At 42.1% G+C, this 15,574-nt stretch overlaps 1 protein-coding gene across 1 annotated transcript; it reads right to left on the reverse strand.

Annotated features, from left to right (window-relative positions):
• Positions 1-758: 758 nt before the first annotated feature.
• On the reverse strand, positions 759-13,244 carry sgpp2 (sphingosine-1-phosphate phosphatase 2). The gene is made up of 5 exons (XM_074640582.1): positions 12,888-13,244; positions 11,044-11,205; positions 4,361-4,540; positions 2,226-2,315; positions 759-1,543 (listed from the first exon to the last, which is right to left on the reverse strand). Exons 1-5 carry the CDS (start codon positions 13,089-13,091, stop codon positions 998-1,000), a joined length of 1,182 nt encoding a protein of 393 aa, XP_074496683.1. The 5' UTR covers positions 13,092-13,244; the 3' UTR covers positions 759-997.
• Between the last annotated feature and the right edge of the window lie 2,330 nt (positions 13,245-15,574).

A 15,574-nucleotide genomic window follows, 5' to 3' on the forward strand; every position in this document is an offset into this window, starting at 1 on the left:
ACACAGACATCCAGACTGTACATGTTGATGCTTCACGGTCGATTGAAAGAGAAACTGTTGCCGTAGCCTGTAGCCTGCCATATGACAGCGAGCTGTGCCAGATGACAAGCTGTCTTATAAATGAAGTCTGACAGGTGCTCCGGCATTCCTTCAAACTCTACTGTAGCAAAGGGAAGTTAACTCTTTCATTACCGCTCTGCTGCTGAACGTACAGGCCAATATGGTGGAGCAGATGGCCTGTTCTAACCCGCCAAGTGATGTGACTTGGGGGACAAAGACGGGTGCCACTGAAATGAAGTTGCCAAGTTTCAGTTAAAACTGGTTTTGATAGGATTATCCTGACTGGTATGAGCATGTCTGGCTCGAGGTGGAGTTCTCCCATGAGAAGAAGGAACAGGGAAATTGCATATGGAAATTTGATGCTTCTGTATTACACAACTCTACAGTGTTAACCGCCTTGACTCCACAATTCAAATAATGATTAAAAACTTCATTTCCTTCACGGTGGTGGAAAGTAACTAAGTACATTAACTCAAGTACTTAAGTAGATTTTTGAGGTACTTTTATATTAAGCAAGCATATTTGCCCACTCCCATGTTGATAAAAGTATTAAATACTTGATAAATCTCCCTTTTAAGGTACATTTTGAACAGATTAAAAATGTGCGATTAATCAAAATTAAATACTTTAATCGATTGACAGCGATTAAAATAATAAATCGTGCAGCAGCAACTTGGTAGAAAATGTTTTTATGCAGCAACAAATTGGTAAAAACTTGCACAAGAATTGAAATTGCAGTATATAATGTATAAAGTATACAAACATAGTATTGAATTGAATAGATTGGCCCCATTGTCACTGATATCTGATCCAACTATTTGAGTCAGTATTGGCCCGATATCGTTACAACCCTATTTGATACACATTGAAATAAATATGAGGTACATTATTGTAATGGCAAGTTCAGATCATGATGCATCAGTCTTGTGTTAATAGGTCATAGTAGTCCCAGTAGAATGAAGACTCTATTGACTAATATAGAGTTGACGAGTCCAACAGCCGTGTATGTGACAAACTTATACGGCACTTCGATCTCTCTCCTCCTCCTGGCGCTGTCGTCTTGTTTTGGGACTCTGTGCCACCAATACAACACCTGCAGGCTCAGTGTCTTCACCACCAGCCGAGTTGCCAGTAACGCTACAGCTCCCACAAGGAGGCGTGCAGCACCTCGTGACAGTGCAGTAGCCGTCAGTGTGGGTAGGGGTACAGGTAGCATCCCTGGGGGGTCAAACGTCTGCCCCAGCTGCTGATTCACCCAGTACCCCACAGAGGACCCGGCCCCTGCTCCTAGGATGGTGGTGGTGTCCCCCCGTGTGGTGCTGTAGTGGTCCAGATCTGGGTAGGTGTAGCTGAGGAAGAGGGGCAGTGACAACGCCACGACGGGGGAGATGTAGCTGGTGAGCTGGAACTGGTCGAAGGTTTCCCAGAATGGGTAGGTGACGAACATGATGACGGCTGAGATTAAAGCTCCACAGATCACATCCTGGAAGCAGAATAATGACAATTTACTAAGAAGGTTTAAAGCGATTGTTCGAAAATGCACATATCGATATCGCTCTTATATATGTGTTAAAAAGTGAGCTGCAGAGCTGCTGGTTGGTGAGTTTTGTTACTTTCGGACAGAGTCAGGCTGGCTGTTTCCCCCTGTTTCCAGGCTTTGTGCTAAGCTAAGCTAACCGGCTGCTGGCTTTAACCCAGTGGGCTACCTACCTCCGGGTCTGAGAAGTGAAGTCAATGCTGAAGTGCCTTTAACTTTCATTCTTTCTAACAGCCAGCAGGGGGCGACTCCTCTGGTTGCAAAAAGAAGTCTGATTGTATAGAAGTCTATGAGAGAAGTATTAAACTTCTCATCTAACGCTAAGCAAGAAAGCAAATACACATTTCCCAAAAATACTTTTTGTATATTTAGGATATAAAATCCTCATAAAGCATAATTTCAGTGATGAGGTCGCCCTGATAAATAACTGCTTAAATAGCTTAATATTATGGCGTCCTGATATTCAAATGGAGGGTGGCATAAGGTGGCTGCTGATTTAAGAGTCCTGGATCAAAACCTCAGCCAGACAGTTTAACCAGACAGAGATGAATTATGAATCCTGCATTGAGCTTGAATGTTGTATGCTGTAGTATACACTGTGTGTGTGTGTGTGGAGGGACTATCTCACCAAAACTGAGTGCATGCCAGTGTAGAGGCGGCTCAGACACACCAAAGACGACAGCGTCAGCGCGATCAGCAGACCCACCTCGAACTGGAACTGTGACACAAAAACACACACTTAGATCACCATCACCACACCGGCGTCTGATATGTAGATACCTCTCACACACACAAAGACAAACACCACTCTCTGATTAAGGCGATAAAAGATGAAATATTTGTGTCAGATTCCTAAAAACACAAGAATGTTTGTCATTTGGTATTATTTTTTTCTAACCTTCCTCCTCTCAAATTGTTCGTTCGTCAATCGTTTTAATGGCGACGTCTAAGTCCTCTCTTTGCCACATGTCCTTTCTGCCGGGTTGACGTACTGCCTGTCATCAACTCACAGCTCCTTTATTCCTCCACTGTCTCTCCATCCTCTCTCCCCTCCTTCCTTTACCTACGGCGGCAGGTTTTGTTCCCCGCTCCATTTCAATAACAGTGAGAAGAGAGGCCTTGTGTATTCATTCACCTCCCCTCCTGTGCACCCCCCTCCTCTCTCCTCCTCCTCTCTTGCCTTTTTTCCTGTGTCTTTTCCTGTCCTTTGCAGCTGGAAGCCTATTCACTGGTAGTTCATGAAGAGAGGTTTTTTTTTCTTTCTGAATGGCCACAAAGGATGCCGGCGACAGGAGGAGGTCACTCTGTGATTGACTGTCGTGACCTCCGACCTGCTCCGGGAACCGGCCGAGCTGCCCCGAGGCCTCGTGGCTATTCAGGAGCCTCTGCTACAACAGCCTGCTACTCATCTATATAGCTATGCGTGCTCTTTTCTTTCAGGGGAATCCTGGAGGAATTTCAAGCCACAGTTAAGTGCTCTACTGTACACAGGGGGTGTCTCGGGGTGGCTGAGACGATTTCTCTGACCTTGAGAAGAAGATTAAGGCAAATAGCTGAGGTGGTGTGACCGCAAATCAGGCTGACAGCTGCAGAGGCTGTAAACTACTAACTGAACTCAATTCTTCATTAAAACACGGTGCTTGATAAGACGGCCTGTGATTGAGCCACTGAGTGTTTTGTTGACTTTGCAATAGAGTGGGAGAGATAAAGGGAGGAAGAGTCAGGAGGAGGAGACGTGGACTGACAGTCATTGACTCAGTCGAGTCCATCAGGAGACCAAACAGCGGCCGGGTGTGGCTGATGGTGACTGATGGTGACTGCCGGCCCCGCCCCTCCCTGCCCATTGTCCAACGGCTCAGTCGGGACGCGGTGATGGACAGCGGGGCCACTCCCTTCATCCCACTCAGCTACCAGAGAGCTGGCTGCCTTCCACAGACTCCCACTGCCTCAAACTGTCCAACATTCAACACTTTGATTTGGATTTTCACACTAACTGGTGCCTCGCTAATCTTAAAAGGAATCCATAAAATCCAACAGCACTGCTAATGAGATATCTGTCGTCACAGTAACAGTTTAACATCCACTTGGCCTTTGCTTCCATAGCTCTAATGAGGTGTAAGTATGCCATTTGCAGTCAGCAGTGGCGGTAATATCATTTCTCATATGAGTAGTGTAACCACTGACTATCAAGTTTCAGTAATATTATCACAGTTGCAAATCAAGAACCAGCGTAGAGTAATTGTTATAGAGTGCTGCAGGAATGAGTCGTAAGACCTGGAAATGAGTTAGCATCTTAGCACTTCCTGTTCCCTCGTCTGGAAGTCAATGGGTTTTAGTTAGATGCCTGAAATAAGGTCTGTGGTTAACACAAGCTGGAGAGATTTTAACGTTTTGTTCTACGACATAAAATACACAAATAAATACCCCACTCTAAATACTAAATACCTGTCTCGCTTAAGGACACTTCATGGACAGTAGGTCAAGGGGACCAAACAGCCAACCTTGTGGTTAAAGGACAACCTGTTCTACCCACTGAGCTGCAGCTGCCGCAACAGCATTGTATGTCAATGGTCTCCATGATCATTCTTCGCCATCCACTGACTCCTTGTCGATGACTTTGACTCACTTGCTTCCAACCGCATAATACATTTGTTACACATTACAAAGCCATATCCTATTTGTGAGTAAGTACTGTAGCTCACAACTGCCAAGAGCACTTTTGTGCTGTCTTACTGTATTTAATCTTATCTCCGTGATGCTCACCTGTATCCTGGATGGCGCGCTTAGTAAAACCGTGAAGGAGATGGTGATGGCGGCCATGGCGTGGGTGGACGGTAGCCCGTATTCGGCATCGACGCGCGTCTCCAGCTTGACCACAGGGGGCGAGAAAGGGCGAGGCAGCTTCAGCACGTCCTTCATCGCCTGACCGACGTACATCACCAACTGTGAGAGGAAAGAGACATGAGTCAATTACTTTTTATTATATACAAAATTACATATTTTTACTACTGCTGCAATGATTAATTGATTAGTTATTAACTATTAAATCAATCACCAACTATTTTGATAATCGGTTTGAGTTATTTTTTGAGAAGAAAAAGTGAAAATTCTCTGCTTCCAGCTTGTTAAATGTGAATATTTTCTGGTTTCTTTACTCCTCTATGACACTAAACTGCAGAGTTGTGGACAAAACAAGACATTTGAGGACATAATCTTGGACTTTGGGGAACACTGATTGACACTTTCACCATTTTACAGACCAAACAACTAAACAGAGTAATCGACAATGAAAATAATCCCTATTTTTTTAATCAGATTTCACACTGGTCTACATGAATTCTGATGAAGAAAGAAAGAAACACATCAAAATAGCCTTGTTTCTTTTGTAGTGCTTTTAAGAACCATTACGGTATTTTTGGCTGCAACACTGAACCTTATTTAAAGATTGCAGAGATCTAAAATAGTATTGTTGGCTTCATACAACATAGATTTATCATCTCAACCTGACATGAACATGAACATGTCGACATTACATCATTACAGTTACAGTTAAATAGCAGAAATGACTACAGAAGAGTGCTGCAGTGTGCCGGCCACAAAAGCAGAAATTAGAGATGGAGGAGGAAGATGATGATAAAATAATGAGAAGAGGAAGCAAAATCCTGATCAGGCCATGCTCTAAAACTAACCACACAGTCTTATAAATAAGTAATCACCATTCCCACTCAAAAAAAGAACTGCACAAGAGTGGAGAGACCCACCCTGGTATAAAGTGCAGATGCTGCAGTTGTACAGAAACCAAATCTATTGTAAGAAACTGAGAATCGAAGACGGCTGGGTTTGCTGACACGGCGTCTTCAACCCGGCGGGGTCAGACAGAGGGCTCATGACAGAATGACACACTCAGTGTAAGGTGTGTGTGTGTGTGTGTGTGGTGTATAGGTATTGTGTGTGTGTGTGTGTGTGTCCTGCCAAAATGTGCTGCCTATTCTCTTTCATGAGCTCCCCAGCGGCCCTCGGAGGGGCAGCCTGCTCCCGCTTTGGTTTATTTAAAGCTCTGCCTTGTATATTTAATGAATGGCTGTCTTAGCGAGGAGCAGGGAGGCAGCGCACAGGGAGCGAGCAGGACACTAATGTTTGTGTTTAAGGGAGAGAATAGAGAGGTTGTTATTACCATCTCTACTGACACTGTAATCAGGAGATGCTTGTTACCATGGCGAATGAGATATAAAAGTTAGTCTGCTGACCCGCCGTTAGTGCAGCAACTTGTGGACAGAGATAAAAGGCACACGGATAGAGAGGGAGAGGAAGAGGAGAAGATGGAGGACACAGAATATGTGCACACGACAGCATTACATTCTCTCATTCCAAAACCATGGGGTTTAAGAGTGGAGTTAAGATTTTGGAGCTTATAGCTGCAGGGATTTTCTCCCATTCAGGCACAAGAGCATTGGTAAGATCGAATACTGATGTTGGGCGATAAAGCCTGCCTTGCATATGGTGACCAGACATCCTGGTTTGTCCGGGATTGTCCCAGTTTCAAGCTGGGTGTCCCGAGTCCTGACAAATATCTGTAAAACACCATATTGTCCCGGTTTTCACCACAATTAAAATAATAATAATAATAATTGTTTTCACCACTTATAAATATGTTTATCATGTTTTGTCCCAATCATTAACCCAACATAAAAACATAAACAATGCAACACTGAATTCAACACTGATTTGTCTGTATGTGTGTCAATCAATAAATATGCCGGCTGTCAATAAAAATGCTGCATTCTGCACACACTGCAAGAATACCTTTACAGTGGCACACAGTGGAAATACCGATATAAAAAATCTAGGCTGTCAATCGATTAAAATATTTAATCGAGATTAATCGCAAATTAATTGCACATTTTTTATCTGTTCGAAATGTACCTTAAAGGGAGATTTGTCAAGTATTTAATACTCTTATCAACATGGGAGTGGGCAAATATGCTGCTTTATGCAAATATATGTATATATGTATTATTGGAAATCAATTACCAACATAAAACAATGATTGTATAAATATTGTCCAGAAACCCTCACAGGTACTGCATTTAGCATAAAAAATAAATGTGCTCAAATCATAACATGACAAACTGCAGCCCAACAGGCAACAACAGCTGTCAGCGTGTCAGTGTGCTGACTTGACTATGACTTGCCCCAAACTGCATGCGATTATCATAAAGTGGGCATGTCTGTCACTCTAGCTCTAAAACGGAGCCTGCTACAGCTTAAAAATTGCGTTAACGTGTTAAAGAAATTAGTGGCGTTAAAACAAATTTCAGTTATTATCGCGTTAACTTTGACAGCCCTAAAAAAAAATATAAAGACAACCAGATAGCAATATACAATAGCTGGCAGAGAATGCGTCACAGTCGGCCATTTAGCCGGCGGCCTGCGCTTGTGCACACTGACAAATACCAGACAATCGATAATTATATTACACCAATGCAATCCTTGTGTTTTGCCTTTAGGTCAGCTAGTGTTATTACTGTATGCAGTTTTCAAATAAACTAAATAAATAGTGGATTTTGGGAGGGGAAATATAATTTTTCATTTGCTGAGGTGGCTCCAGTTTCTAGCTCCATAACTTGCAATTAAGGTGCCTAAACAGCCCCAGACCAAAGGGTCCACAAATGTATAAGGATGTATGTAGGTTGAGATACAGAGAGCACGCTAAGTGAACATAAATAAGGTTGAGAATGAGATTAAAACTATAATAATATTAGTCTTGTTCTTTCCAAAAGCTAAATCGTTCTTTCCCATCTCTCCTTGTCCTCTGGTGGTGCATGAATATAAAGTTTATTACTCCAATATTAACATCTAGCTATACTGTACCTACACACATGCACCCAGACGGAACAAAAGTGGACAGTAAACAGAGGACAGTGAACCCATTTAGCACGTGTGACCCCCTCCATTCACCATGACTGTGTATTCATACAACAAGCCATACTGTGTGCACACTGCACCCCCCACTCTGCCTTCACACAATGGATCTGCCCACCAGTTCAAGTGCTTGCATGATATGATACCCTCGCCCCACCCCCCCTGCACACCATCAACACAATTATATATATTCAGCTGCCTCATGAGCCACACCATGAACCAGTGGTGTCTTTGTACGAGTCACATCAAAGAACTGGCCCAGAGACAGTGTGGTCACATTAAGGGAAGAGTTAAAGACAGGTCAAGACACACACACACACAGACAGATAGTTGTGCTTGAGTGTGTGTTTTCTCGTGAATAAGTGTATTGATCGAGGCCGCCAGTGCAGCTTTGGACTTTGATCTGTCAACACGTGGATCAGAGTGAGTGTGTGTGTGTGTGTGTGTGTGTGTAGGGAAGAGAGGCTACAGGTCACTGTTTGTATGGAGAAAACACACAAGATGTTTGTTTTTGCTCCACAGCGACATGATAAATACCTGATTTGGTTACTAGTTGATGCATAATAAAGTCATGCTGATAGAATTACATGTTGGAAAGCTACTCTCCAACACTGGTGATAGTAATTTACACTCTTAGTGATATAAAAAATGATCTGTGCACACAAAACAGTATCTGAGAATGTCACATTTTGCTTTATAAAGATCTTAGTTTTTAACAGTAATGCCACTAGAAGTTTGACTTCACTGACTACAGAGCTCCTCAGTAGCACATAATAGAGGTCCATTTGTACGATGGGTATTTTGGGAGTCATTCTGCTGCCTGCTCTTGTGAACCAAGAAGTGTTTTCTTCAGATATGTAAGAGTTCTTTCTTAATATGACTGTGGAGCCAATATGCCCAATCCCCACAGCGAGGTCTCTGCAATTTACAGAGAATTTCTTCTGGGTCCTTCAGAATATTGCTTTTATAATGTTTTTGTTTTGCTGAGTGGGCCTTCGCAACAAAAATAACCTAATTTACAGCAAATGGTTTTCAAGCACTCTGAATGTGTAGAACAACAAGACTACAGTCTACTGCCATGGTAGACTTTCTTATACTTTAATGGGGGTTTGGCACTGTGTAGCTCCTAATTACCAGGTCAAACATTTCATTTGTTCAATACTTTGGTTTATGACCAAATAGAGTGCTGCAGGGATGACGTACTTTTGTAAACCAACCAGGAAGTTAGCGTCGCCCTGGTTTCCTCGACAATAAGCCAATGGGATTTTCCCTTTGGCTTTTGGATTATTGCAGAAGATAAGCTCTGTGGCAAACAAACGTTTATGATACTTACAGGTTTTGATCAGCAAGATAATCTTCACGAACGAACACCACTTTGATGATTTTTGGAGTGTGAATGCAAAATGAACGCCCCCCTCTTATGGTGTTGATGACCTCGTAAGTGGAAAGTTTCTGAAAGCTCAGAGTTGTGACGTGTTTGTTGACGTTGTCAGAAATGGCGGAGGCCATGGAAGTACATCTTTTGGTACATAATAAGTTAATATATTGTAATTTTAGTCGTATATTGTTTTTCTTCATAATTTTATAATATGTCTGAGGAAAATGTTGATGTTCCCGATGGCATCATCTTTTTCCTCATTATGCCTGTGCATTTACTACATTATGTTACCCACTTGCTAGCTTGCTAAATTGTTAGCCTCTGTGGCTTCTAGACGCCGACAGTAATGTTAATATTGCCATTGCTTAGCAACGGTGTTGTCACTACTTGAACGCCAAACATATCGTGTACACGACTTCCCATGTTGTAAACACGAGCTCACGAGTTTAATTTGAAGGCAGCATTAGCCTCCACCAACCAGTCAAATGGCAGTTTACATCCACGTCTGTCCAAAATATCATCACTTTATCATTTTATCCTGTTAGACATTGGTGTCAAATTGTCATAATTAGCAGATAAATTGTTGAGTTATGGCCAACGACGAGCTTTGTGAGGTCACAGTGACCTTTGACAACCAAATCTAATCAGTTCATCCTTGAGTCCAAGTGGACGTTTGTGACAAATTTGTAGAAATTCGCCCAAGGCGTTCCTGAGATATCGTGTTCACGAGACTGTCTGACAAAGTCTTTTTATTCACAGAAGGACATATTCTGATGTTCCCGGCCTTCATCACTGATGGCTGATCAGGGCCGAGGCCATATAGCTAAAAAAGTTTTGTCTTCTGGGGATAAAGTGAGTTTTTGTCATTGAGTGTGACCATCGTCTGCCATGCAGTTCATTTCCTCAGTTATCCACATCATAGCGTATGCCCTCTATGTACAACCTGAGTTTTTTTATATTCCAAACAGCACAGTAGGTGCATGATTTGCATAACGCTATGCTACAGTAATACCATACAACATGGCAATGTAATTCATGACCATATGGTTAATGACAGTTATTGTTTTCTAAGTCAACCAAAGTCACCCTGCAAGTAACGCCAACAGGGAGTAGTGGAGGACACGTGTGTATAATGAGTGTGTGTGTTCTTCAGTCATGGGCCTATAATGTGTTTGCTCATGCATAAAAGTCTTAATTTGCATGGGTGCACTTCAAATGTTGGCGTGAGTTGCCAGTTTTGCGTGTGACACAGAGACAGAGAGGAGAGAGAGAGAGAGAGTGTACAGCCCTCCGTGAACCTTAGATAACTCCCACCAGCACAATGGCAGGGTGCTGTTAGAAGTTAGGAGTGCGGGGTGATGCGCCCCGAGGGCTGACAGACCAAATGTTCGGTCCAGAGAGAGAAAGCTCAGAGCGCTGATGAGGCCAATAAAACACTCTGCTGGTAGACTAGGGGGAGGAGAACACAGAGTAAAGCTGGTAATGTCTAACTAGAGGGAGGGCAATGAGTGTGTTTAGCAGGCGAGGCGGGGAGCGCGAGCATGTGTGTGTGTTGGTGTTTATGTGCGTTTGAAAGGAGTTCAAACAGGGGCCTGGTGAAGCCAGGATGCCAGAAGAATGGTGTCTCTTCCCCTGGGGGGCCAAACAAGGGGTTCAGACACAGGGCACCCACCAACGCTCGGGGCGGGGACACAAAGGGCACAAAAACACACTGCCCATCACACACAGAGCAGCAGCGAGGGTATATGGCTGTCTCTAGAAGTGTCAAATACGCTCCTTCTGGGATCACAGTTGACATGTTTTCAGGCTCTCTTGTCGCAATGTGCTGGATTCTGTCAGAATAAACATCTAAAAGGGCAGATCCTAGCAGTCTTTTCCCACTAATGTGTCCCCATGTGTGGCCTCTCGCCATGTCAAGGGCCCCGGTCAGGCTGGCCCCAGTGGCCCCCTGGCCTGGGGATATATGAACATGGTGGTGTCAGAGACAGGTCACTGGAAGGGGGAGACGGATGAAAGGAGGTTGAAAGGTGAAGAGAGGGACATGAAGAGCAGAGAGAAGAGAGGTGGCATTGTGGAACGAGCGGGCATCGGACTGAAGAAGACTGAAGTACACAAACAACACATTTTCTCTCTAGCTGTGACTTACGGTCCACATGTTGACGAGGCGTCGGCAGAGGAATGGGTCCAGGTTCCAGTGTATGCAAGGCAGACAGGTGATGTAGAACACTTCGTGCCCCAGGCCTGCCGAGAGCAGGAAGAGGAAGTGTAACAGCCAGTTCCTCACCTCATACTTAGGCCTGCTGCAGCCCTGCAGGGAATAAACACAGATGAACACAAAATATGATGTGACCAGGTGCCTAAAGATGTTCCTGGAGTGGTATCAGATCAGATTTTATCTACCAGACGACACTGCAGCCACACCCTATGTTGGCTACACACCTGTCACCTTTTTCACAGCTTCTTTACATCATATTTCATCATTTTCATTATTTGAAGCAGCTTCTTGGTCTGCTTCTTTGGCAAATCTCATCTTTCCTACAGATCTATATCCTTCAAAAAAGTAAGGGAAGGTACTGTCTTCGCTCCCAGGACTTAATCCTATTAACTGTCCCCAAAGTGCGTACTGAACTGGGGAAAAAGGGCATTCGTGTATGCTGCTCCCTCTACTTGGAATCAGCTATAAAATTGCCTGAATCTTCAACAGCTGGTCTCACTGAATGTCTTTAAAGTGCTTCTAAAAGACTTGGAAGGAAGCACATCTGGCTTTAGATTATTAGGATTCTGTAATTTGCTCTTTGTCTTCATTTTAAATTGTTATGTTATGTTTTTTGTCTGCAACTTAGTAACTGTGCTGCTATCTATCTTAGCCAGGACACTCTTGAAAAAGAGATTTTTAATCTCATGAGTCTTTACTGGTGGTTAAATAAAGGTAAAATAAATAAATAAATTTATACCAGCCAGCAGGTCAAAATGTATTGGATGGACAAAAGTAGGCTAAAACAATAAATCCCATCCCCTAACTAACTAGTTAAATAGCTAGCCCTTAGCAACAGTAACTAAGGGGGGCTTACACCAAACTTGCACAGTTTAGATTTGCTCTTTGTTCCTGATATATAGGATTATTTTTGCAGCTATTAGAGCTTTGTAAGCATTTAAACAACAAATGCATATTGCTCTTTGTAGATTAATAAATAAATAAAACAATGCCTATGCTGAACACCACCTTAAAGGAGCTGCAAAGGAGGACGGACTGCAGGACAGATAATAATGCACTATACTCACTTTTAACAGTCTCTTCTGCACTATATTCACTTTTTTTAATAGTCGTGTATCACAGCTTTTTTCTTCATCTCCTTGTATTTTTATATCTGGTATATTTTTTGGTACTTTGTACTAATAACTTTTTTACTGCCTTTTTACTATCATGTTTTGCACTATGGAACTGTGATGCTGGAAACTTGAATTTCCCTCGGGATCAATAAAGTTACTATCTATCTATCTATCTATCTATCTATCTATCTATCTATCTATCTATCTATCTATCTATTTACTGCACATTATCAAAGGATCCAAAACATCTACTGTAAGTCAGAAAGTGACTGTGTTCATCTTCACCTTGTTAATAAGCTTAAATAAATTGTAAAAGGGAGACACAGAAGAATGTAAACATCACTCACACACACAGACAGCTTGTCATTTTGCAGATCTGGTGGCTGACACCCAGACAAACGAGAAAAGCCAGTCACAGTTTCGTTTGCATGATATTTAAATAGGGCCAACTATGTTATTTACTCTGGTAAACCTGTTGTGTGTGTAACTCTTTCTAGGTTTCAAGAATTTGATTCTAATTCTAAGAGCTATAAAACCAACACTTGTATTCCTTTTAAATTAATCTCACACACTCCATAGACAATCTGTTTTTAATTAACATTAAGTTGTTTATGATGTAGTGCACTTAGAAGACCACATTTTTTGCAGAAAAAGACTTACACTAATGGCACATCCATTCTTCTTGTATTTATAGTTGGAGTTCTTATCCTGGTGGTCCCATCTTCCCTTCACATGTCCACGTGGTTCGTCGTTGTGGACCGGGGATCCATCGTGATGCTCGGTTTGGACCACCAGGAAGAGTCCGCATCGTCTCTGGAACCGGGCCACGAGCTCCGAGTCATGCAGGTAAGCCAGGAGCTCCATCCAGCATGTCAGGTGAAAAGAGACACAAGTACAGCAGCAGCAGGCGGATGTGGATTTACTGAGCAGGAGCGGTGTAATGAAAGGGTTGATATTTGTCAGTACAGGCAGGTAGCAAAGCTCTGGACAGGTGCGGCAGGTGAGCGCAGGTGGGCGTGGCTATAGAGGGGGGGCTGAACAGGTCGTCTCAGGTAGTTTGTCCGACCTTTATACTGGGATGGTTCAGCTGTTATCACAAACAGCAAGCAGAAGGAAGCTTTATTATCCATTGTAGCAGGGCATTACAGCTGAGAACTGAAAACAATGTGTAAATAGGGCTATAAAGTAAGTAGCTCAGTGGAAGACAAAAAGATAATGTGTGATTCAGTTATATATATATATATATATACTATCTGCAACCATCTTGGACTCTAACCACTGGCGTTCTTTACAATTACTTTACACTATACATCCTCTATACCACTTTATAGACTGCACATATGCACATATTACATTTATTTATTGCACATACTACATGTATTTATTGACGGACTGTACACACTATGTTCACCCATTCACTCTCTATCTTTTATATCTCTATTATTGTTTTTATAATTTTTGTATACCTTCACCTCTCCTGTGTTTCACTCTGTTTGCTGATGTTGCTGCTTTGACACCTGAATTTCCCTCCGGGGATAAATAAAGATTCATCTTATCTTATCTTATCTTATCTTATATTGTTTATCATGAGGTATGACATAGAAATTAGAACTGTCTGAACTGAATATTCAATCACAATTAATTGCATGATTGTCCATACTTAATCGCAAATTAATCACATTTTTATCTGTTCAAAATGTACCTTAAAGGGAGATTTGTCAAGTATTCAATACTCTTATCAACATGGGAGTGGGCAAATATGCTGCTGTATGCAAATGTATGTATGTATTTATTATTGGAAATCAATTAACAGGTCGTTTTAGGTAGTTTGCCCAACCTTTATACTGGGATGATTCAGCTGTTATCACAAAGTATATACAGCAAGCAGAAGGAGGCTTTATTATCCATTGTGGCAGAGCATTACAGCTAAGAACTGTAAGCAAGGTGTAAATAGGGCTCTAAAGCAAGTAGCTCAGTGGAAAAAAAAAGGATGATGTGTGATTCAATTATATTGTTTATCAGGAGGTATGACATAAAAATTAGAACTGTCAATCTAAAATATTTAATCACGATTAATTGCATGATTGTCCATACTTAATCGCAAATTAATCACATTTTTATCTGTTCAAAATGTACCTTAAAGGGAGATTTGTCAAGTATTTAATACTCTTATCAATATGGGAGTGGGGAAATATGCTGCTGTATGCAAATGTATGTACTGTATATATTTGTTATTGGAAATCAATTAACAACAAAAACGATGACAGATATTGTCCAGAAACCCTCTAGGTGCATTTAGCATAAAAAAATATGCTCAAATTATAACATGGCAAACTGCAGCCCAACAGGCAACAACAGCTGTCAGTGTGTCAGTGTGCTGACTTGACTATGACTTGCCCCAAACTGCATGTGATTATCATAAAGTGGGCATGTCTGTAAAGGAGAGGCTTGTTGGTACCCATAGAACCCATTTTCATTCACATATCTTGAGGTCAGAGGTCAAGGGACCCCTTTGAAAATGGCCAAATTTAGCGTAAGTTTGGAGCGTTATTTAACCTCCTTTGTGACATGCTAGTATGACATAGTCCTTAGGTTTTCTAGTTTCATATGATACCAGTATCTTATCATGCGTTGATATCGCATTAACTTTGACAGCCCTAATAGAATATGACCATATAGAGCCAAAGAAGAGAGTTTTGTTGTTCTGTATATGCTTTAGGTCAAATAAGACAGCATTATTAAAAGATGATTCTCCATCATCATCAGCAGCTTTATCGCCATCACCATCACCATGGTAATGAAGCTTTAAAATTGGATGTTGAATACTTTAGCCTCAATACAGCATTGTTGCTTTTGTGACAGAGCTGCTATCAGTCTCCCACCAACAGAGATAATTGTTTGCTAATTTCTAAAGAAATCACAAAACGGCAGCATGTAGAGCATGTTTCGTGAAAGTGGAGTCCGGGAAGGTCGCAGCTGTGGAGGCTCAGGGAGTAGAGCGGGTTGTCCTTTATTCACAACGTTGGCGGTTTGATCCCAAGCTCCACCTGTCGAAGTGTCCTTGAGCGAGACACTGAGCCACAATTTGCTCCCTGGGCTGCCTCAAGGTGCCAGATAAAAATGGATTTATTAATTTATTTACCACATATGATCAATGATCCCCTCTCACCAAGTCTCCCAGACAGTTATATCAGCTTAAGGTCAAGTTTCCTGTGGTCTGTGAGGCTTAATGTGTGTCTACAAAGGGGACTGTGTCAATGTGTGCGACCCCTTAATTCAGAACTACTGCATATCTCCCTCTTGTTATGAAACCATTCGTTAACCACTTTTGCCAACTGTGGGGCTAA

Source organism: Sebastes fasciatus, chromosome 7 (assembly GCF_043250625.1).
Source record: "Sebastes fasciatus isolate fSebFas1 chromosome 7, fSebFas1.pri, whole genome shotgun sequence".
Classification (NCBI taxonomy): Eukaryota; Metazoa; Chordata; class Actinopteri; order Perciformes; family Sebastidae; genus Sebastes; species Sebastes fasciatus.

Coding starts and splice junctions, on each gene's coding strand:
- sgpp2 (XM_074640582.1), bottom strand. CDS start 13,091: ATGGAGCTCCTGGCTTACCTGCATGACTCGGAGCTCGTGGCCCGGTTC. Junction 11,206..12,887: donor AGAATGGATGTGCCATTAGT/GTAAGTCTTTTT, acceptor TATTCCCTGCAG/GGCTGCAGCAGGCCTAAGTA. Junction 1,544..2,225: donor CTGGCATGCACTCAGTTTTG/GTGAGATAGTCC, acceptor TTCTGCTTCCAG/GATGTGATCTGTGGAGCTTT.